The sequence below is a fragment of the Astatotilapia calliptera genome, chromosome 19, assembly GCF_964374335.1.
Source record: "Astatotilapia calliptera chromosome 19, fAstCal68.1, whole genome shotgun sequence".
NCBI classification, from domain to species: domain Eukaryota; kingdom Metazoa; phylum Chordata; class Actinopteri; order Cichliformes; family Cichlidae; genus Astatotilapia; species Astatotilapia calliptera.
The window spans coordinates 23,237,639-23,260,776 of record NC_137440.1 but is presented as its reverse complement, the minus strand read 5'-3'; the positions used below and the strand labels follow the sequence as shown (position 1 = coordinate 23,260,776).

General features: G+C 38.4%; 1 protein-coding gene across 5 annotated transcripts; it reads left to right on the top strand.

The window, feature by feature from the left end:
- The first annotated feature begins 626 nt into the window (after positions 1–626).
- Positions 627–22,894, top strand: LOC113011803 (beta-1,4-galactosyltransferase galt-1-like). Of its 5 annotated transcripts, XM_080293925.1 has the most exons (6): positions 640–829; positions 4,808–4,862; positions 19,259–19,894; positions 20,870–21,200; positions 21,283–21,458; positions 21,555–22,894. In XM_080293925.1, exons 3-6 carry the CDS (start codon positions 19,290–19,292, stop codon positions 21,784–21,786), a joined length of 1,344 nt encoding a protein of 447 aa, XP_080150051.1. In that variant the 5' UTR covers positions 640–829; positions 4,808–4,862; positions 19,259–19,289; the 3' UTR covers positions 21,787–22,894. The 5 variants fall into 5 exon arrangements, with proteins under 5 accessions (XP_026007349.1, XP_080150051.1, XP_080150050.1 ...); XM_026151564.2 differs by lacking the exon at positions 4,808–4,862 and having other exon boundaries at positions 627–829; XM_080293924.1 differs by lacking the exons at positions 640–829; positions 4,808–4,862 and adding an exon at positions 3,369–4,771.
- Positions 22,895–23,138: the final 244 nt, after the last annotated feature.

Genomic DNA, 23,138 nt, shown 5'->3' with positions numbered 1-23,138 from the left:
AGTCAGAAAAACAGGATCTCACCATCGGCATAATCCCAGCACACATTTCCCCATTACCAATATCATCCGTGCACCATGATCAGTCACGCATCAGCATCCTGAATTTGTATTTTCTGAGAAATATGTTCAGAGCCTGCAAATCTGTGAGCAGTCTCTTGTGTCTCGCTTGTGCTGTGTGCCCAAACACTTGTGTTATTTCTAGAGTACGGCTGAATAATCTGGTAGAGCAGCCACATGGATCATTTTATTACAGATGAAAGAACTTAGACAGTTTTTCAACTCTCAGTGTTGCCACAGTGATCTTATGGACCTACAGTGGAGTTTGTGGTCTGAATATTACCTCTTAAATGTGAAAGTTCAATAATGAGAACTGAAATAGTGAAATAAACCAGTAGTACAATTTTAGTTCTTTATGTTCGTTACTTTAAATAGCAAGAATTAAATAAGTCATTTTAGAGACAGTATGCTGACAGTACTTACTTTAGGGTCTGCTTTTATTGCACAACAATGGCTACTTTTAAACTCTGTGATGTAAAGTGCCATCTAACCGGTCTTTCCGAAAATTGAAAAACCAGATATACAACTCAAATTTGGCCTGGTGCCAACTGCCTGTTTGCTTTCATTTTCATTCATATGTGCCACCTGAGTGGTAAAGCTTGCAATACGATCCTTGTATTGTGCAACCCAAAAGAAACCACAATTTTTGGATTTATTTCTAATGCTTTTGGCTTATTTGCAAACAATATAGATTATTTTTAATTAGTATTATTACTATTATTTGCCTGTTTGCAAGCCATCTTACTCGGAATTTTCAGATGTTCAGATGTCCGTGAGTATTTCCATTCCATTTTCCTGAAGCTCCATATTACAGAACAGAGCTTTACTTTTTAAACGTGTGTGTTCTATTTGCATATGTATTTCACTTTACTTCTTAACTGGCTTACAAACAAAAAGCGATGTCCTACATTTGTTAAGAAACTATAATAATAATACTAATATCAATTGCTGTTATTTAAACTGTTATAAATTAGTTGTCTCATAATCTGTGCACCATAGCTCAAGAATATCTCACGAATGGAATAAAGTCTTTTTGATTCAGAACAGTGTAAAACAGAGACACTGAGTTTTGTGTTCATAGCTGTTACAAAACTGGGTTGTTTCAAGATGGGCATGATAAACTCGCTCATCAGGTATTTTTGGTTAGCAGCAATGTATGACACTACCTGGCATCAAAACCTTGGAGAAAAGACGGGGACACTAAGCTGTAGAACATTTTTTTTAAATAATTAATTGAATTGATATTGAATTGATTGATTGATTGATATACCTTTATTAGTCCCACAAGGGGAAATTTCATAAGGCTGCCGACCTATTGCACGCAATGGCGGCACCATCTTACCCTCCGACCAATACATACATTACACAAAACATCACATGGGGAAGACAGGTCAGTGAGGTATAACAATGGAAAATGCACCACATGAGGAAAGATAGGGAGAAAAAAAAAAAAACTCCCCCCAGACTGAGCTCCAACAGGGAGATCAGTTTGAGAACAGGAAAAAAAACACCTCTGCACATAGCGCATGAATAAACTCTTAATACACCAAAGAAACACATGACAAGCAACAGGGGTGGGTAAAGGGTGAGAGACAGCCGAATTAGACAGTACATCCGGGCCTGCGTGCGCTGGTCTCCTTGATCTACCGTCAGCATCAGAAGGGAATAAGCATCGAAGGCGTTTGGAAAGGGAGGGGAGATGAGTGTGTGCATATCAGTGTGCGTGTCCAGAGTACTTCCCTGCTAGGCGAAATAAACAGTCTTCCAGCCAACCCAGGTGGCCTTCCATGGAATGGGAAGGAACCAGTGGCGGAGCGGGGGGGGGGGGGGGGGGTGGCTTACTGGGCTTAAGCCCGGGTTGTTTTTTCAGAAGCCCGGGGTCTTTTGGAGTGTAATTTTTTCATAGTTACATGCCTGGCTGACAACTGTATAAAGCAAAAAACTACACACACTATTCGAATCACATAGTGCACACTGTGGGAATTTACGACTGTGCGTAAATCCCCCCTAATATTGGTATGATCCGAGCTCAGGCAGTAAGCGGGGCGGGGCAGCTGCTGCCTACGAGTGCGCTGTTGGAGAAACGGAGCTAGGCAGACAGAGGAGAACTGAAGTTTGACCAGGTACCAAAGCAAATCATTCATACTATACAAATAATGTAAATATGACTGTGTATCATGAAAGATTGATATCAAACTGATAGGTGGGAATCACCATACATCCCACGATACGATATTATCACAATACTTAACGCACGATACGATATTATTGCAATTTTTTAAAATATTTTGCAATATTCAGATTCTGTACATAAAGGTAAAGTTTATCAATATTCATTTTATCTAATAACAAAGTCTCACACTCAGTCTTTCTCTCATTTCAGTCAGTTTTATTGGTTTTTTTTTTGTTTTTTTTCCGCCTGTCCCATTTGGTTCTTTAGCCATCTTTAGTCAGTTTTATTGTTGACAAACTGAACGGTTTGTATTACAGTCTAGTCCAACTTAACTGAATGCAACCATCTGGTACAATTATAACTATTCTGAACTATGCAATTTATGAAAACTATGCAGCCCGTTCAGCAACTAAAGAATTTGAAAGTAAATTAAAACAAAATATAATTTTACATTAAATAAAAAAAGTTTTAAACTTAATTAAAATAAAACATGTCTTAAATGAAAATAAGTAAACTCTGAAGTCAGAGCATGTTCCAGTCCACAAAAACTTTTTTGTAACAAAATATCGATTTCTGCTGTCCCTGTATCGATACATTATTAGAAAACAAAATATCACGATACTACACGGTATCGATTTCCCCCCCCCCCACCCCTACAAACTGATCACTTCACCCATATTACGTTACTTGCTCTTCAAGTGAATCAACAAATGGTGAAATGAAAAGCCGAACAACAACAATGCTCTTTCTTTAGAGAGTCTTAGCTTACATGTGTGTTTATTTCATATTTTCAGTTGTTTCCCTCCACGGCTAAATAAATCGGTTTCAGTAATTTATGATATACAAGAATGGACATAAGGGGCTTCTTTCAAAGAAAAAACTCAGGTAGTCTATATATTATGCTTTGTATGTTGTTCAGTATATTTCTATGCAAAACAAGAGGAACTTCAATACACAGCAGTATATTCACAATTTAAACCACATATTTACATACACTTTATGGAAAACACAGGAACATTTTTTTACTGTACAACATCAATTTAGAGTGAACTTGTTTTGTTTTGGATAAATAAATATTGAAATATATTTTGAATTAGTTAAATGTCAGAATAAAGAGAAACAGAGCTTTCTATTTTTTATCACTTTCATTAAATTTAGGAGTACATGTACACTAAGTTTATTGTTAATTAATAAGAAAACTCCAGACGATTCCATTCTGAGCTGAAGAAGCTTCTGATAGGTTAGTAGAGTCCATGTGAGCAAATTGGTGGCACACCTGTGGACGCATATAAGGCAAAACACAGAGCCTGTTTCTTTGACATGGGAAAATCAAGAGATGTCAACCAAAACACCAGGAAAAGAACTGTGGAGCTCCATAAATGTGGCTCAAGTTTGAATACAATTTGGTGCCATTTACAATTAAGAAATACAGATAGTTTCTCTCTTTACTCTTAAAGTTAACAAATATGTTTTTTATATTTATCAATCTAAAAAAAAATAAACATTTAGTCTGATTTGATGTTACAATTAAAAAAGTGTTTGTGTTTTGATCTGAAGAGTGTGTAAATATCTGGTTTCAACTGTATATTTGATGATTGTCAGCACAAAGAGGGAGAGAGAGGAACAGAGAGGGAGATGGAGAATGAGGACAGAACAGAGATGAACAAGAGCAGGTGAGACACACATGTTAGTCAAATGGTTGTTTACCAAAAGTATCACCGTATCATAGGTCCTCATGTATCTCGTACCTAGTGTTTCTTTTTAGGTTTACTATTTTTCAAATTCTACATTTATTAAGTTATGCAGGCTTGTTTGCAAAACAAGGCTAAATAATTATATAAACTTTTCTCAATCTAAATAGTGTACTTTGGTAGAATTAAAAAATAAGTGTAGTGCAGGTCTATGATGATTTTTAGTGCTACTATCATCTAGTTCTGATTCTGGTTCTGTCTTGGTTAAGTCCTCAGTAGTCCTGATTTTGAACTGATGTAGTCCTGTTTTAATTCAGGATCAGTTCTGGGTCTGGTTGAATTGGGGTTTAGTCCCTGTGTCTTGATACAGCCCCGATTTTGTTCTGCCTTGCTGCTTAATTAAAAAACTAGTTTAAGGTGTCCTGCATATGTGATATATATTTTTCCCTATATGAAGTCATTCTTTTTTTGAACAAAACTCAAGCAGAGCCTATTAATCTTTCAGTCGTTTCTAACCCCCCCCCCCCCCCAAAAAAAAAATAAATAAAAAAAATCTCACATGCATACTACCCTTTAGGGCTAAGCCCCAGGTGTTTCAAATGTCTGGCTCCGCCTCTGGAAGGAACAGACTAAACACAGTCGTTATCAGGGTGTTGGGTTTTAGAGAACAGACTGTGAGAGAATGTTCCAGGGAAAAGTAATACAAAAAAAACACGAGACTAGGCAAGGACATAAGAGGCTAAGCAGGGAAGCTAAGGGAGAGGAGGAGAGGAGAAAAGTGCGACCACCTTCATCAAGAGCAAGAGCAGAATGCTGAATCCATCACCATAAAAACTGTTCGCTTCACAAGGTACAACAACGTATTTCCTTCCCCCTCACATTTCAGGATTTGGTTTGTTCCACGAGCTGACACTGAGCCCTCTGCGAGATAAAGACGAAAAGTAGGTGGAAATTAATTAAATTCATAGTGAAAGAAACTGCTCGATTTTCCTAGTATTAGTTAGCTTACTTCATTTCTAACAGAAGATTATGTGTTTGTATTTTTTTAAGCCAATTTGTAATTCGTCCATGTACACCCTGTACATATGAACACTAAATAACCGATCTGTCGACCTGGTGCTTCTTCCTCAGGCTTAGCTGTCCGACTCTCCCCATACAGACATTCCCGACCCTGAACCAGTGACACTGATATGTGAAGGAAGTTAATTCTTTCATGTCAACAATGTGTATAATTGCAGGCAGCCCTTTGGGATTTTTTTTCTACCTGGTGTTTTGTAATAACACATCATGATTATAACCAACATAAACAGAGTACTTCTGGAGAAATGTGCATTGCTCTGTGTATATATTGTACACTGGCTATAACTGTTGTGGGTGGGGAAAACTAGTGAGCTAAAACAGATGAAAAACCCTTTGAGTTCCACTAGGTTTTCTTTGAAATTGATATCCAAGGAATTATTTATGTTATATTTGCTAATATTTTGTATCATAAATAAAGGTAATTAAGCACAAAATGTTTTTACACCATTTTATAAATTACATTTATCTTTCCTTAAATCCAAAAAAGCTCACAAATATAGTATTTGTATTTGGCGTACCAATCAATGTAATAATAATAATAATCATAATAATACCACTACAATATTCTAATGTAAAAAAATAAATTAAAAAAAAGACTTATCTAAGCAGTGTACTGATCCATGTCTCCACAGTGTTATATTTTTAGGTTTGGCATGGTTTCCAACATTAAAGTGGTAATGGCGCCATAACCTGCAGACTTGAGCAGATATTTTTCAGTTGCATGAGTCAAACAGAAAAAGGTGTAGACATGGTTTTTCTGTTTAACTGGTCTCAGTATAACTAGCTTTTCTTGAAACTCTTGCTAGGTTAGAAAAAGACAAAAAGACTATGCAACCTTTGGTTTTTAACAGTGCCCAACCCTACAAAACCATTGTTTGTCTTCCCTGATTGAATTGCTCTTTGGAATTGCATTCCTTGTCTTCAGCCAAGGGTTAGAGCTCGCGTGTGAGGTTGAGGGAGATATGGCACTGTAAACAATTCAACCAGAAACTTGGCCTGAACGTTTCCAGTAATGTTAACCTATAACTTTCTTCCACCTGCTGCATGTGGAAAATTAATCCAGCTCTGCTTTGCACCTAAAAGTGACAAAACTAAGACATTTTCATTATTATCATCACTGCTTAAACAACACTTCTCTCTCTCCGACCAGAAATACCAATTTATGTCATGTATTCACACTCATAGGTGTAAGCGTGTCTTTCATTGCATTTATGTTATGTGTTCATATTAATGCTGAGTATATTCATATATTGAATTGATATACCTTTATTAGTCCCACAAGGGTAAGCTGCTTCTTCATTGCATATGTATTTTATAATCAGGTTTAATTCATGTCTCTTTGCACTGAGCTGTGGATTCAAACTATCTCACTTCTGATTATTTCCAAAAATAATTTAACATGTAACAATTTGTGTATGTGTTTTTTATTCATTCATTTAATTATTAGTTTGTGTTTTTCCTTCTCTCTCTCTCTCTTTTTTTTTTTAAATTTACCTTTCTGTTATGATGCTCGGGGCATTTCTAAACCTCCACCAGTTCAGCCCCCATTTTCAAGCCAATTCCCCACACGCTGTCACTCTAACTCGTCTGGGCTTGACCTCTCACTGGTCCTTGTCCTTGTTCCTGTGTGACCTTCAAATCTCCATCTCTCTGTTTCTTCTCTCTTGATCTTTTCAGTCTTTTTTTGTAGGTTAACTCCCAGCATGGCAAATATCACGTCCAGTGCCTTCAAACAGTCATGTCACTGATTAAGTCTCCAGCTCGTAATTCAAAGCTCATGTTCCATCAGTGGTATTCATACATGCTGCTGGACCCTTCAGTGTTATAGGTCAGTTGCACTGTCTTTTGCCTGCTGTTATTTCTTCAAGTACACGGTGTTCTGTCTGTCTTCTGTCTTCATCAGGAGATTGACTGTCCTTTAAGCTTCTTCTCAGGATAAGGACAAAATGAAAGGTCAAGCTGTAAAAATTTTAAGCCAAAGGCTGGCCTGTTTGTCATCCCAATTCTGTTAATCTATCATTTTGCCGCTGTACTCATGTTTTGAGGTTGAGTAAGTCCATGGGCACCTGTATTAACACACTAAAACACTTATTTAATATCATTTTCATTACTATTTCTTAAGACATTCATTCTCTTCCTCCACCTAGATTTTAACAAGTCTCTCTCTCTCTCTGGTTCCACACTACACAGTTCCTTTTATGGGCATGCAAAGTTGTTCACTTCCTGCCAGACACACACACTGCACCACACACCCTCATATTTTTATCTGTTTCTCTCTTTTCCTGTTTCTCAAGGGCGTAGATTTGGTTTTGGCATTGGTGGGGACGGATGATTCAGCCACCGAACCCTGCCCTGTTTCTTTTTTTTTTTTTTGTCTTTGCTTCTTGATAAAAAAAATTAAAAAAAAGAGCGAGAGAAACATACTTGCTTACATATGCTATTCTACATGCTTTTAAACCATTTAAAATTACAATTCATAGTTTTATATGTGAATTATATAATGTTATATTACTATTAAACAAATGACTAAGTATTTTAGACTTTAGTTTACTTCAGCCATAATCCATATAAATCAGGTTTCATACAAGAATAAAAACAGCTGAGGCTTCCGCTTCCGGCCGATGAAGTAAGTAGCAGCGAAAGGCAGCTCCGCTAAGATTTTTGATTATCCAAACCTCCTGGGACACATATTGACTTTGATTTGGACCAAGATTCAACTGTACAAACTCCTCCTGACCAAAGCGAGTCATGAAGAGTAGTCAGAAATACACGCAAAAAACTTTGTCGTCAGCTTCTGCTACATCTGGCGGCGAAGAGCCACAACACGACATGGCGGACGAGAACTCGCCAATCTCCGTGAGGATCCTTCGGAGCGAATTGCAAGCCTACCGAGACGGTATGATGAACGATATTAAGACGCAGATAGATAATATGCATGAAAACTTACGTGAGGACATTTCCTCGCTAAGAGAAGAAGCTAAAGCAGACACCAATAAGCTTCGACATGAGCTATCACAGAAAATAGAGGCACTGCACGAAACTCATGCAGAAACAACAAGTATACAGAAGGACATGGAGCGGGCCCTCTGCGACACTACAGACAGGTTAACAGCCTTGGAGAAAGATCACGAAACCCTAAAGAAAGATTACAACAAGCTACACGACAAATGCCTGGATTTAGAAAATAGAAGCCGCAGAAACAATCTGCGTGTGGTGGGCATTAATGAGGACGCAGAGGGGGGAAACCCCAGCCGTTTCATGGCAGAATTTTTCTCAGAAGTGCTCGGGAAAGAAAATGATGATTCGCTTATCATGATAGACCGAGCCCACAGAACCCTCGCCCCGAAACCACGGACAGGGGAGCGCCCAAGAGCCATGATAGTCTGCCTGCACTACTACACCGACAGAGAGAAGATTTTACGATTGTCCAGGGAAAAAGGCCGCCTCTTCTACAAAGGATCACCTGTACACATCTTCCCGGACATGAATCCTGAGGTCAGCAAACTTCGAGCGTCATTCAACCCCGTGAAAGGGAAACTACGGAATGCTGGCGTCCCGTACAGTCTGTACTACCCCGCCAAGCTGACTATAACGGTGAACAACGCTAAGCACTCATTCACAGATCCGCGCGAAGCAGAGAAGTTCGTCAGTACCCACGTCCAGAGCCCAGCCACATCTACCGCTTAGCCACATCTTTACAAACATGACCCAGGAGGGAATAGCATATAATAATAGACAATCTTAAGGAGTTTAGTGGTGAATCTGATGTCTACAGCCTGTAAAAAGCTGGACAAAAATTGTTTTTCTTTTCTTTTCTTTTCTTTGCAAATGAAGAAAGGGTTCCGGTTTGAGTTCATGAGGTTGTTCTTTAGTTTGGTTCAAGAAAGTTGTGAATTTCAGAGGATCACTTTTAGAAAGCTCAGAGTAAGATCCATCAACCACTCAGTAACAGTTAATAACTATTGGTACCTCTACTGAGAGAGCACCACAAAATCTTGTCAACTTTGTAACATGGAACTGTAAGGGACTCAGGGGACCAGTGAAACGAGGAAACATTTTAGCTCACTTAAAAAAAGTAAACGCGGATATAATCTTTTTGCAAGAAACGCATCTAAAAGTACACGATCACAACAGATTACGATGCAAATGGATAGAACAAATATTTCACTCTACGTTTAATGCTGGAAGCAGAGGCACAGCCATACTGATCAAAAAATCAGTACCATTTACAGCAAAAATACTACCAGACACTCAGGGTAGGTATGTTATTGTAACTGGCAAACTTTATGGTCATTTAGTTATGTTAGTGAATATTTACGCTCCGAATGTGGATGATGAGCAATTTATACGGTCGATAATATCAAAGCTTCCGGATATCGATACTCATCAATTAATCATAGGAGGTGATTTTAACTTTGTGTTAAATACTAACCTTGATAGATCATCGAGTAAACCTGCCAAAATATCTAAATCGGCAAAAGCCGTCCAGGAATTTATGGGAAACTATGGAATAATTGATCCGTGGAGAGTTCAGAATCCTAATGTGCGACAATATTCATTCTATTCTCCGGTCCACCAGACATATACCAGGATAGACTTTTTTTTTTTTATTCGATTCTAAATTTCTACCATCAGTAAAGCACTGTGAATATGGCACAATAATGTTGTCGGATCACAGCCCCCTCCTTTTGCAACTAGCCCTCGGGTTCAATCACACAACAAAGATATGGAGATTTGATAATAGTTTATTATCAAATAAACAGGGGGTAGAAGACATTAAGAACCAAATTGATTTCTACCTGTCAATTAACAACACTCCAGATATTACCATGTCTACCTTGTGGGAAGCAATAAAAGCGTACATTCGGGGGCAGTTAATGTCGCGGAAGAGTCTAATGAATAAACAACGAAGAGAAGAAGAGAGACGTATAAAAGACAAGATACAGGAAGTAGATAGACAACACACAGCGTGGACAAGAAGAAACTGTCCCTGCAAGCTGATTTAGAATTAATGTATACCGCAAGAACAGTCAAGCTTCTAACCAGGGCAAAATATAAATATTATGAACAGGGGGAAAGGATGGGTAAAGTTCTAGCACAACAAATCAAGAGACAAGCAGCAACAAGATTGATCACAGAAATTCGCACCATTACGGGACAAATAACGAGGGACCCAAAGGAGATAAATAGTATATTCAGAAGTTTCTATGTAGACTTATACGCCTCGGAATCAAAAAAAGAACCCCGCACTATTTGAGATGTTCTTTAACAAGTTTAGTGTACCTGTGATCAACCCAGATAAAGTAGAACAACTCGAAAAATCCATAACTATACAAGAGATACAGCAAGCAATAGATAATTTACAGAACTCCAAAGCTCCGGTTCCAGACGGTTATACTTCGGAATTTTACAAGGCCTTTAAAGACCATATCTCACCCCTGTTACTAGAAGTATATAATGAGGCACTGGACAAAAAAGCTCTACTGCCGACTTTATATCAGGCAAGCATCTCTTTAATCTATAAAAAAGAAAAAGATCCTTTAGACCCGGCTTCATATAGACCGATCAGCTTAATTAATGTAGATAATAAGATACTTGCAAAGATTTTGGCAACACGCCTGAAAACTGTTCTGCCAACAATTATATCTCAGGACCAAACAGGATTCATTAAAGACAGGCAGCTGTTTTTTAATATTAGAAGACTTTTAAACATTATCTATACGCAAGACAAGCATAATCCTAATCCTGAAATTTTGCTTTCTTTGGATGCGGAGAAGGCCTTCGACAGGGTCGAGTGGGATTATCTCTTCTCGACCCTGTCGAGGTTCGGATTTGGCCCTAAATTTATTTCTCTGGTTAAACTACTATACATCCAACCAAAAGTGTCAGTACAAACAAATAATGTCCACTCCGACTATTTCGATCTGAATCGTTCAACAAGACAAGGCTGTCCTCTTTCACCTCTGCTTTTCGCGTTGGCTATTGAACCTTTAGCTCTTCTACTGCGCTCAACAGACGAATATACAGGGATCAGAAGGGGAAAAGCAGAACATAAAGTCTCGCTTTATGCAGATGATTTACTACTGTATATTTCTAACCCTGCAAAATCAGTCCCAGTCATCATGGAGATTTTGCAGAATTTTGGAGAAGTGTCAGGATACAAATTGAATTTATCTAAAAGTGTGCTATTCCCAGTCAACTCTAAAGCAATAGGTAACCCAAGTTGTTTCAATACCTTGCCATTTCGGGTTTCTAATCAGTTCCAATATCTTGGAATAAATATCACTCAGGATTATTATGGTTTATTTAAACACAATCTCTCTAAACTATATGATGAAACCAAAAATAACATAGACAAATGGATTAATCTACCAATTTCACTAGCAGGGAGGATAAACATTGTTAGAATGAATATTCTTCCCAAATTCTTATTTTTATTTCAGTGTATCCCTATTGTGATTAATAAAGCCTTTTTTTTAATAAATTAGACTCCTTAATATCCTATTTCATATGGAACAGAAAGAATCCAAGGATCAAGAAAAGCTACCTACAGAGACCGACATGTCAGGGAGGGATGGGGTTACCATGCTTCCGTCTGTATTATTGGTCATGTAATGTTCGTTCCATGTTGTTTTGGTTGCGGACTAAGGGGGCCGACTGGACAACGAGGGAGAATGAAGGCTGCTACCCCTCCTCATTAGAAGCTATGATCTATTCAGCTCTCCCTATCCCTAAACATGACTTTAAAAATCCTGTAGTCTCTCATACAATTAAAATCTGGACACAGATAAGGAAACATTTCAGGTGGAAGGAAGCTTCCATACTAACTCCACTCATGAATAACGCATCATTCACACCATCACTTTCAAACATTTCATTTCTCCAATGGAACCACAAGGGGCTGCACTCAATAAAGGATTTATTCATCAACAAGGTTTTTTCCCACATTCCGGCAACTGCAAGAAAAATTTGACTTGCACAGTAATGACTTTTTCAAATACTTACAGATCAGAAGCTTTGTAAGGAAGCTTTTTCCATCTTTTCCAGGTCGGCCCCCAGACTCTGCCTTAGATAACTTATTTCAGTTTGATCCACTCAAGAAAGGACTAATAACAAAAATTCACAACGCTTTGGAGGGACCTGTCACACTTGACTATCTGAAAGAGGCCTGGCAGTGTGACCTTGGTACGAGAATTACAGACAATCAATGGACAAAAGCCCAGGAAAATGTACACTCTTCCTCTGTTTGCATTAGTCATGGACTCTTACAGTTTAAAGTGCTACATAGACTCCATTTATCAAAGTTGATACTGTCAAAAATGTTCCCCAACGTAAACTCGTCGTGCGAAAGATGTAAACAGCAACCTGCTTCACTGGCGCATATGTTTTGGAATTGTCCCTGTATAACAACATATTGGAATAATGTCTTTCATATCTTGTCTAAAATTCTAAAAAAAACCACTTAAGCCAGACCCAATCTGTGCTTTATTTGGAGTGAAGCCGGTTGTTGTAGACCTATCAGCCACCCAAAATAATGTGATACGTTTTGTGACGCTGCTGGCACGCCGTTTGATTCTACTAAATTGGAAACAAAAGGTGCCTCCTACCACATCAGCGTTAATACAAGATGTATTGAGACACTTGCAGCTCGAAAGAATTAAACTCCTACTAAAGGGGAGGTTGGAGGAATTCCATTCAACCTGGCAACCTTTTATAGATTTCCTCAATACTGTACAGATATAAATGGTCACTCAGCCTCATTGTTAGTTCGATAAATAGCATCCTCTGTCCAACGTTATTTGTTGTTGCCTTTTTTTTTTCCTTTTTACTTTGTTTAATTTCTATTGTATATATGTAATCATTTCTATTTGAATCTTAGTTGCCTTTATGATAAAGAACACTGGAAAACCAAATAAAAAGATTTGAGAAAAAAAAAAGAATAAAAACAGCTTCAAATAGAGTCATGACAATAAAAGAATATGACTTTAAGGACTTAACAACAATACTTCAGTTACACCAACATCTCTGACACATTAGCACTAAGGCAACACTGAATGACCTGGTGGATTTTGTCCATAAAACTACTCATCTAAGATTACCACAAAGTAAAAGATCTCTCGGCAAAATTATGCAACATTTTAGGCACTACTGCCCCGATCAAGTCAGTGAGCTGGGATTTCTTATTCTAAACATGAACTACTGTTACAGCAACAGACACGGACTACTGGTGCCCCACACTACAACCAATGTCCACTATGTGAAGGAGCCAAACACATGCCTGCTCCTCTCGTTAACTGAGATAAACTGCTGACATATTTGTTTTACATCTATACTGTCCAGTCTCTCCTGGGTGACATATGGCAACACGTTATTCATAGTTACATACAATTTTAGACTGATGTGGGCCAACGCCTAAAACGATGTGTCCGGAGTTTGCTGTTCTCATCGGCTTAGATATTTGAAGTTTACTCAGCTACATTCTCGCCTGAAAATATGTTAAACGTTTATTTTGCGACCCAGAAAGCGTAATAAGAGTAATACTAAAACTAAGTAGCTGCAGTAGTAGTAGCCATTGTTGGAAACTGGAATTGGCTGGGCCAATCTGGAATATGGTTTTTCAATTTTGTTGTCCGGGTGGAAAAACGGGAGAAGTTCAGGAGAATGGTGGCTCCGGGAGATTATCGGGAGGGGCACTGAAATTCAGGATTCTCCCGGAAAAATCGGGAGGGTTGGCATGTATGCCCTAACATAGCCTGTAACGTTATTGTGACGGACACATTTCATGAGTGAACTTGACTTTAAGTGACTTACAGGTTTCTTTGAAAAATACTTTCTTATATCCAGGTTCTTCCTTTTTTGCTTCCGTCCTCCTCTCCTCCCTGCAGGTCCTCGCCGCTGCTAGAATTAAACAGAGCTCCCTGAAAGGCACAGCCAATCCCATTGGCCATATTTGTCACATGAGAACTCCAGTAGAGAAGTAATTTAACTCTTTCTGCACCGCTGGGTGAATGAGACGTAGACAGATCGTTTTTTTCTTTCTATTGGTTTTGTTTTTCTTTACTCGAAGAGATCAAATTATTGGTGGGGACAATTCAATAATCGCTGGATATTGGTGGGGACATGTCCCTTCCGTCCATGACAAATCTACGCCCTTGCTGTTTCTACAGCCTAATCGAACTCTTTTTTTGTATTTACAGTCTATAAACCCTCTGTAATTCTGCTAAATGTTGATATAAAAAGAATGCACTCTTATTACACGCACACACACTTAAATATACTAAGCTTTTTGCCTTTGCAAGCATTCAAATCAAAATCTTCTGCTTAGCAGAGCTCTTTCAGACCTCAAGACAATTAACCGTTTGTTTTTTCCCACACATATCACCATTCTTTAGCTCAGTTTTTTAGCATCCTTCACACAATACATCAGCATTTTACAGGCTTCCCTGAACTTCGTCGTCCCACACACACACTTTTCTCTCAGACTTCCTCTGTTCACCCACTCTGCTATGAACCCACGTAGTGTTATTATTACTTATTTATTTTCTACAAATCACACAGAATCACTCAAATCCACTACCCACAACATTCACACACTTAGAATCACCCAAAACATGCTTGTGATAGACTATTTTCGTCAAACCTGCTGTTTAGAATCAGAAAGAGGAAGTAGACCGCACCCTGTTGAGTGCATATACGACCTCAAACTGAAAGAAAAACAATTAAAACCTCTAATAAATTTTCACATTACACACCAGCAGGTTCAGCGATGTTCACAACAATATATTTATAGAATCACCAAAGATTAAAGGATTTCACAACATGCACACTTTCATTTCAACACACTCTCAGCATGCTTTCAGCCTTTAAATCACTGTTAAATTGCAAAGTTCTTTGAAATGCCAAAAATACTTATTTTATATTACAAAGACATCTTATAATTTTACAACAAACATACGGATCCCTGACATACTCAACACAAGAACCAAACCAATTTTGACAAATTTAACAAGCGTCCAACGCTAGGTCCAACCTTTTTGTGATCAATTAACCAGTATCAGTTCCAAACTGTGCCTGGCCCAATTTCTAAACACCCTATTTGAATTTTTTAAAGCGTCCAATGCCCGAGGTCCAACCTCTGCTGCCCAAAAAAGTGCAGATACCGTTCTAAACAGCAAAGTGATCCAATCACTGGCTATTTTAAACCAAGGCCCCAAGTCTTGGCAGGTGCCACCTGGAGTAATCCTCCTAGAGGGTCTTTTTACACGTCTGTAAAAAGCGGGAGGTTTCCACCTCTGAGCTTGTGCACTTCTTAGAAGTCCCAGACTTCCGTTCTACAGTAATTTTATTATACTTTGAAACAACAACCAAAAGTCCACCAGAACTATTTGACCGATGCAGGTCCAACCTTATGATCAATAGGGACTCAAACCCATAAAAATTTATTAATTTAAATTTATTAATTTCCAGAGCTATCACTGACTCCACACACCAAGTTTTACCACGATCAGACCAAAATTCAAATTTGGGCCCACATGGATTTTGGCATTGCAATGTCTGATTGGTTGAAGTGACGTGAACGTGGCATCATTACTTTGATTCTATTGGCTAAAACGATTAAAAAGAGGTGTCAATCATGCAAATTGACCAAAAGAAACCAAAGTTACAGCCCTCGGAGTTTAAAGGGCCAGACACCAATTAAACGCTTCATGCGCACTGCAGAAAAGGGCCATTACCATGTAAATGTGTGGTTAATTCTTCAAAAATGTATTTTTTTAAAAAGAGCATTTTTAGGCCTGTTAATAAAATGTATTAATTTTTGCTCTTTAATACCTAAAAAATTCATGGTGTCCAATTATGTGCCAAAATTGGACATTTTTGTACAACATCTGGATATTCATGTATTGACAGGGCTGTAATTTTTCACTGTTTCACTTTAGAAACAGTAGAAACAAATCTTTGCACAGATGATGTTTATATGTTGGTTACTGAAATCCTGGAACCAAATGTGATCTGAGGCATATTTTTAAAAGGTTTATATGCTAAAAATTAAAAAAAAATATTAGGCGAGGATAAAATATACATTTTCTATGTTCCAGTCTCAGTAACTTTGACACAGTAATATCTGCTTCAATATTTACACCTCTGATGAAATCTCACAAGTGTTAGCTTTATTTTGATACCAAGATTGTATGGACAGAGTTTGTAATTGCAGAGAAATAATCAATTAAATTTGGGCATTACATTTTCGAGCAGGAAGCTCAGAAACCCCCTTGGGGCTTAAGAGGTTAAAAATATATATTTAAATCCCAACAGTTGTTTCAAGATGGGCATGATAAACTCACTCATCAGGAAGGTATTTTTGGTTAGCAGCAATGTATGACATTACCTGGCATCAAAACCTTGGAGAAAAGACGGGGACACTAAGCTGTAGAACTTTTTTTTTTTTTAAATAATTAATCCATCGGCATAAAAACTGTTTGCTTCACGAGGTACAACAACTTATTTCCTTCCCCCTCACATTTCATGATTTGGTTTGGTCCACGAGCTGACACTGAGCCCTCTGCGAGAGGTAGGTGGAAATTAATTCAACTCATAGTGAAAGAAACTGCTCGATTTTCCTAGTATTAGTTAGCTTACTTCATTTCTAACAGAAGATTATGTGTTTGTATTTTTTTAAGCCAATTTGTAATTTGTCCATGTACACCCTGTACATATGAACACTAAATAACCGATCTGCCGACCTGGTGCTTCTTCCTCAGGCTTAGCTGTCCGACTCTCCAGTGTGTGTGTGAATGGGTGGATTACTGAATATGTAAAGAGCTTTGGGGTTCTTAGGGATTGGTAAAGCGCTATACGAATACAGGCCATTTACCATTTTTAGTTAACATACTTGTTTTGATTTAGCCATATCAAATATGTATTATGTAATAGGCAAGCATACTATCCTGGATTTGTTTATGTTTTGCACTTTTACAGATAACATAACATCTTGGTTTAAATCAATTCTGACAAGTTTAAGTTACTGGTTAATCTGAGGTCACAGGAAGAGACCAGGTGAACAAGGGGGAGAATCCTAATTTAACAAAGCTGATTTTAGAGTGTTTATGAAGAAATGAATGTATCGTTGTAATATGTATTGATTACACAGCATAGCTTTTATTGCTTAGAAGGAGTAGCAGTATAGAATTGAGTAGGGAAATGTTTGCCTTACCTACCTAATGGAATAGTCCAGGGGTGAGATTGTTTGGTTAAGTGGACTATTTAAGCAGACGAATGCAGGTGTTTGAGGAGAAAGGAGCAGGTCAGTGTAGCTGAATGCATGTGAGCTTATTTGCTGTTGATTTAAGTTCAGTTATGTTTATTTGAACTGAGTTAACTATGGAGTTGAGTTTCTTATTTCTTTTTGTCAATATTGTTTGGTCACAAAAATGGTAAATAAATCGCTCACTACACTGGACAGGATCTGTCTCCTGCCCTTCTTTAGCCACTTAGGTCAAGTTCTACCACAGGGTCCCTTGATTTTGTAAAGGAGCGTCTAGTATGGGTTGTCTACAGAAAACTGAAGGGGGATTCAAAATGGAAGTTAAAGTGAATCTTATTGATATTTGGTGCTGCAAAAGAACTCAATAAGTCAAACAATATCAGGTCATATTCCATTTTCTTAAACTAACTTGTTTAATAGGATTTACGTTTTTTCTTTCTTTCTTCAAGGACACTCTTTAGCTCTATAATGTTGTGGTTTACATGTTTTGTAAAAAAGTTAACTTTTGTGTAAAAATCTGCCAAATCAATTATATGGTGAACTTGCAAATAAAGAAATGGGTATCTTGATGCATGCTCAATCATCCAGGTAAGTATATCCCAAAAGGTTGATTCTGTTGATCTGGACGTAGTGCTTTCAGTGGGAGAATCGTCACTCATCCAAGTGACTTCTTTAGTCTCAGCTGACTGCAGGTTTCCCCAACCTTATAAACAGTACATTTGCACAATGACTGAAACTAGTCCACTGAATGAACAATAAGCTGTGAGGTCAGTTCCTTGATCATTAATTTGCAAATTGTCATGACCATTGATCAACTAGCACTAATCAAAGCCCATTGATTAATGACCATTCAGTGGGCTGTGCTGGTCAAATGAGTGCCAGTGATACATTGGGCAATAATTTTTACCATCTGGTTTAGTGTTATTTAACCATCTGTGGTAAAATTGTTGTACTACACTGGTATGCCGTTGGTGAGAATGCTCTCAATAGTACAGTGGTTGACATTGACTAGTATCCTGGGACACAGGTGAGCTTTCTTAAGGCCACTGAGGTGTTTGTTATCACTTCCTGTTCCTGCTCAAACACAGTGGTGTTTCTGAGTAGCTTATTTGCTTAGCAAATTAAAAACTTTTAAATACATTCTTTTTTCATAGTACAATCTTCTCGTGCTTCATCCCAAGCACACTTTCTGTTATGCTGCAATAGGCTTCCGGGGATTCCCATAATGCATTGAGTTTTTCCTTTCCAGTCACCTTTCTCACTCACTATGTGTTAACAGACCTCTCTGCATTGAATCATATCTGTTATTAATCTCTGTCTCTCTTCCACAGCATGTCTTTATCCTGTTTTCCTTCTCTCACCCCAACCCGTCGCAGCAGATGGCCCCGCCCCTCCCTGAGCCTGGTTCTGCCAGAGGTTTCTTCCTGTTAAAAGGGAGTTTTTCCTTCCCACTGTCGCCAAAGTGCTTGATCATAGGGGGTCATATGATTGTTGGGCTTTTCTCTGCATCTACTGTACAATATAAAGCGCCTTGAGGCGACTTTTGTTGTGATTTGGCGCTATATAAATAAAATTGAATTGAATTGAATTAACGGGGGTGACGCGATTTCACTGGTATGCATGAATTAATTAAACAGTCCAATAACTCCAGCAGTACTTATCTAGTCTTTATTCCAACATCATTTTAACATAACAGCGCAGTGGTCATAAACTGTGTGCCTTCTTACGATTAACAACACACCTGATGCTGATTATGTGCGTCTACCTTAAATACCTTTACATGAACCAACCATACGAAAACAAAAAAAGGTGACCTTTAGCGGCAACATAAGGTATTAACCCAAAAATGGCTCCTACAACATCAAAGTGGCTACTTAAATGAAATATAAAGTTTGAAAACAGGTTTGTTGATGTTCCACAAACATCGCAGCAAGAAAATTTCTAAGGAATTTTTACATTTCTCTTTGTAATTGTGATTCTACACCTTCTCCTCAGGTTGGAAATTAGCTTCATCTGCGCTGGCTGGATGGATGCAGCAAAATCTCTCAAAAAGAAGCTGGCTCTCCTCTTGATTGTTGCATTAATCTTCATTCTTCTATTCAATGTGAATATGCCAAACAACAACAACAAATCCATCCCAAAACCATCTGGGCCTGCGGGTGTTTGCTCCTTGGGAGTATCTGAGCAGACCATCACCCCGCTCAAAAATACCAAGCACTTACTGGTGTCAGCATACGTGGACCAGAGAGTGAAGGATTTGGATATACGCATCATTGGCATATTTAAGAGAGACTCCATACAGCCCCTTCACTGCGTTTTTTGCTGCACAAATGTTTTAAGTAAAACCACTCCAGCAACAATTTTACAACATTCTGATCACTTTGGTTTTCCCTTCGCCACTACGGACGTCATGTGTCAGATTCCTCAGAACTGCAAAGCTACACGTGTCACTCTCTTGACTACACCAGACAAAGAAAGTGCATCTGACTCTACCTGGCTTCCTATAAGAAACCAAAAGAGCGACAGGCAAAAGGAAGAAAACATGAAGTTTGACTTCACAGTCTGCATCTCTAATCTGTTTGGCGACTACAACAATGTGCTTCAGTTTGCAGAGACTCTGGAAATGTACAGGTGAGTACAGTAACAGCACTACAAGCTACAGAGTGAAACCTATGCAGCAAAACCTCTGTGTAACGGTTGCTGTTAATTGTAAAGCTCCTGGATTTCTTCAGTGGTGTTTCTACTTCTGTATTCAAGAGCGGAGGATAACGTTGGCTTGACTTCAGAGTCTTTGACATTCTCACCAAAGTGAATATTTCCAGTATTAGAAGTTTTGAAATGTAGCAGGTGCTGATAGATATTTAAATGTGCATCTGCACATGTAAGTGTGGAGCATAGACTGTATAAAAACGATGGAGTTTTCCCCACCCATGTTTTTTTTTTCTTTTTCTTTTTGTGCTGCCAGCATTAATCTCGTTAAAATGACGTTAACGCCATACCCACATTAATGGGGCAAATCTCCATTAGCCAGTTAACGTGGCTCACCCCGTGCGTGGGGCTGCATGGTGTCAACGTGTTAGCGTGGTTAGCTTGTTAACACGTTAGCGCTGTCCAGGCTCTCCTGACTAATGGAGATTTGCCCCATTAATGTGGGTATGGCGTTAACGTCATTTTAACGAGATTAACGGTGACAGCACAACTTTCTTTATTTTTGTTTTCGGGTTTTTTTGTTTGTCTTTTTTATCCAAATGTGGCCACATTTGACTGAGGCCACACAAAACATCCTAACCCCTAAATCTACCAGTATCTAAACCCTCCATAAAGGAGGGTTTAGATACTGTATCATGTATCAGGATATAGACTTCCTTATAATGTTGTGTAAATGTTTTCCTTTAGAAGCTGGCCCCTAAACCTAACTGGCTTTTCTGTGGCTTTAAAGTCAAATGTCATCTCAAACAAAAAATCTCTGCATTTCCAGTTATTTGTTATATGTATACTTCTTAACTCCTCTGTGTAATATGAATGCATTTTTGTAAGCTAAATGCAATAAATAACAAAGGCATGAGTAAACTAATGAAAGCCTTTAAACCTGTTACTTTGTCCCAGGTTGCTGGGTGTGAACAGAGTGGTGATCTATAACACCAGCTGTGGTCCAGAGCTCGACCGCCTGTTGCAGAATTATAGCCAGGAGGGCTTTGTGGAAATGGTTCCTTGGCCCATTGACAAGCATCTGAATCCATCTCGTGGCTGGCTTCACTCAGAGCACGGAGGAGACGTGCACTACTTTGGCCAGCTGACCACACTTAATGAGTGCATTTACAGATCAATGGAGCGTTCCCGCTACGTCCTGTTGAATGACATTGATGAGATTATAATGCCATACCAGCACAAAGATCTGATGTCTTTGATGAACACGCTCCAAAATCAGAATCCAAATGTAACATTTTTTTCTAAGCATTTCTAAATCTATTTTCAAATTTCCTTCCTGCACCTGTCAAACCTAAACTGTTCTTCTACAGACAGGAGTATTTCTCATTGAGAACCATACCTATCCCAAGAAGACTTTTAATCAAAATAAATGGGGACCCCTGCCTCAATGGAATGGGGTGCCAGGCTTTGATATTATGGTGCATATCTACAGAGAGGAGCCTAACAGAAATATTTACCATCCACACAAGTTAATAGTTCAGCCAAGGTGGGTTATAATGGGACAAATGGTTGAGTGTTCGGCACTAGCATTCATTTAACCCTGAGGCATTGTGTGATTGTCCATGTATTTATGCACCTACAGAGCAGTGCAGCAGACCTCAGTGCATGATGTGCTTATGATGTCTGCAACAAAGTTCAAGGTTCCACCAGACGTCTGTCGGATCATTCACTCGCCAATCAGGACTCCGACCGATCCACCACTTGATCGGCTTCATGTGGACACCCGACTGTGGGACTTTAAAGACAAACTGCTCCCCAATGTGATCAAGGTGCTGCGGAGAGCAGAACTGCTGAGATCAGAGACGCAAAACTGATAGATGATGGACAGAAACACAAATACTGAAGTTTTAGGAGAAAAAAGCTGGTCAACAAAACACAGGCTGACCTACAGGGGTGGCATGTGCCAGCCTGAAATAATGTCTTTCCATCCCAAGTCCACTCTATTTTTGCTTATCACAATGCTGCATATTAAAATTAGCCATCATTAACACTCTGAGTCTGGCTACAAGTAACATTAAATATAAGTTCTAAAACTGAATGTATTGCATAGCATTACCTCCCTGCATCACTAAAAAAAATGTTTCAGCCCATAAAGCAAACGGTTTTATTTCTTGTTGTCAGTAGCAATCAATGCTTATGATTGTGCCAGAGCACACAATCATAAGCATTTCAACACATTGGCTATTTTCCGATTTCAACACAGGTGGTTGATTGCTCCACTCTAGAACTGGAATGAAGGCGAGTGTTATTAACCCTCTGGGTTGACGGACAGCCACACCTTCAAATCACATGACCAATTTAAGCTGATATAGCTACAAGCTGCAGTCACGCATCTTCTAGCATCAGGGTCTCTATTTCGGCTTGTGTTGAAAGTCCAGACTTCAAACTATATGTCAGTTTTTATATTTTATTGATAAGCCACAATGACCGGAGTTATGATAAGAAAAGAAATTAATTAAATTTAAAAAAAAAAAGATGCGATGGATGGATGGATGGATGGAAAAAAGAATACTATCGTCACGTTTTGTGTGAAAAGAAACGGTAAAAATGGCATTTGGACAGCGCAAATAAGGGAAAAAATGCCACCCTTTCCTATTGGTGGAATAGTGTACCATGTCCACCGATAAAAATGATATGACAACACGTGGGATTTGGTGATTTAGGAACAGGGAAAATTTGGGGGAGTGGTGTGGCTAAAGAGAGAGCGATATCGACTAATTTTAGTTTTTAGTTTTAGTTTTTAGTATTCGTGGTGGTTGCAATTTTAGGTAAATGGTTGTATTAACTTAATTGTTTCCAAAGTTTGTACACAGGTTTTTAAAATTTACACTTTATATTTGCATTTCAGGTTATGAAAATAATTCACTAAACGTGTTTGTGGTTTTTACAGTAAACTTTTTTCGTACTCGGTTTTTATCAGGGTTTGTGTGTGTGTGTGATTTCAGATATTTTATAGATATATGTTTTATATCTATTTTAACCACATATAATCAGTGTTGGGAAGGTTACTTTTAAAATGTATTCCATTACAGAATACAGAATACATGCCCCCCAAAATGTAATCTGTAACGTATTCGGTTATGACAGTAACGTATTCTGAATACTTTGGATTACTTAATATATTATTATGCTTTTTACAACAACGTGAATGTACTATTGCTGTGTG

Coding starts and splice junctions, on each gene's coding strand:
- LOC113011803 (XM_026151564.2), top strand. Junction 19,895..20,869: donor GAGACTCTGGAAATGTACAG/GTGAGTACAGTA, acceptor ACTTTGTCCCAG/GTTGCTGGGTGTGAACAGAG. Junction 21,459..21,554: donor AAGTTAATAGTTCAGCCAAG/GTGGGTTATAAT, acceptor ATGCACCTACAG/AGCAGTGCAGCAGACCTCAG.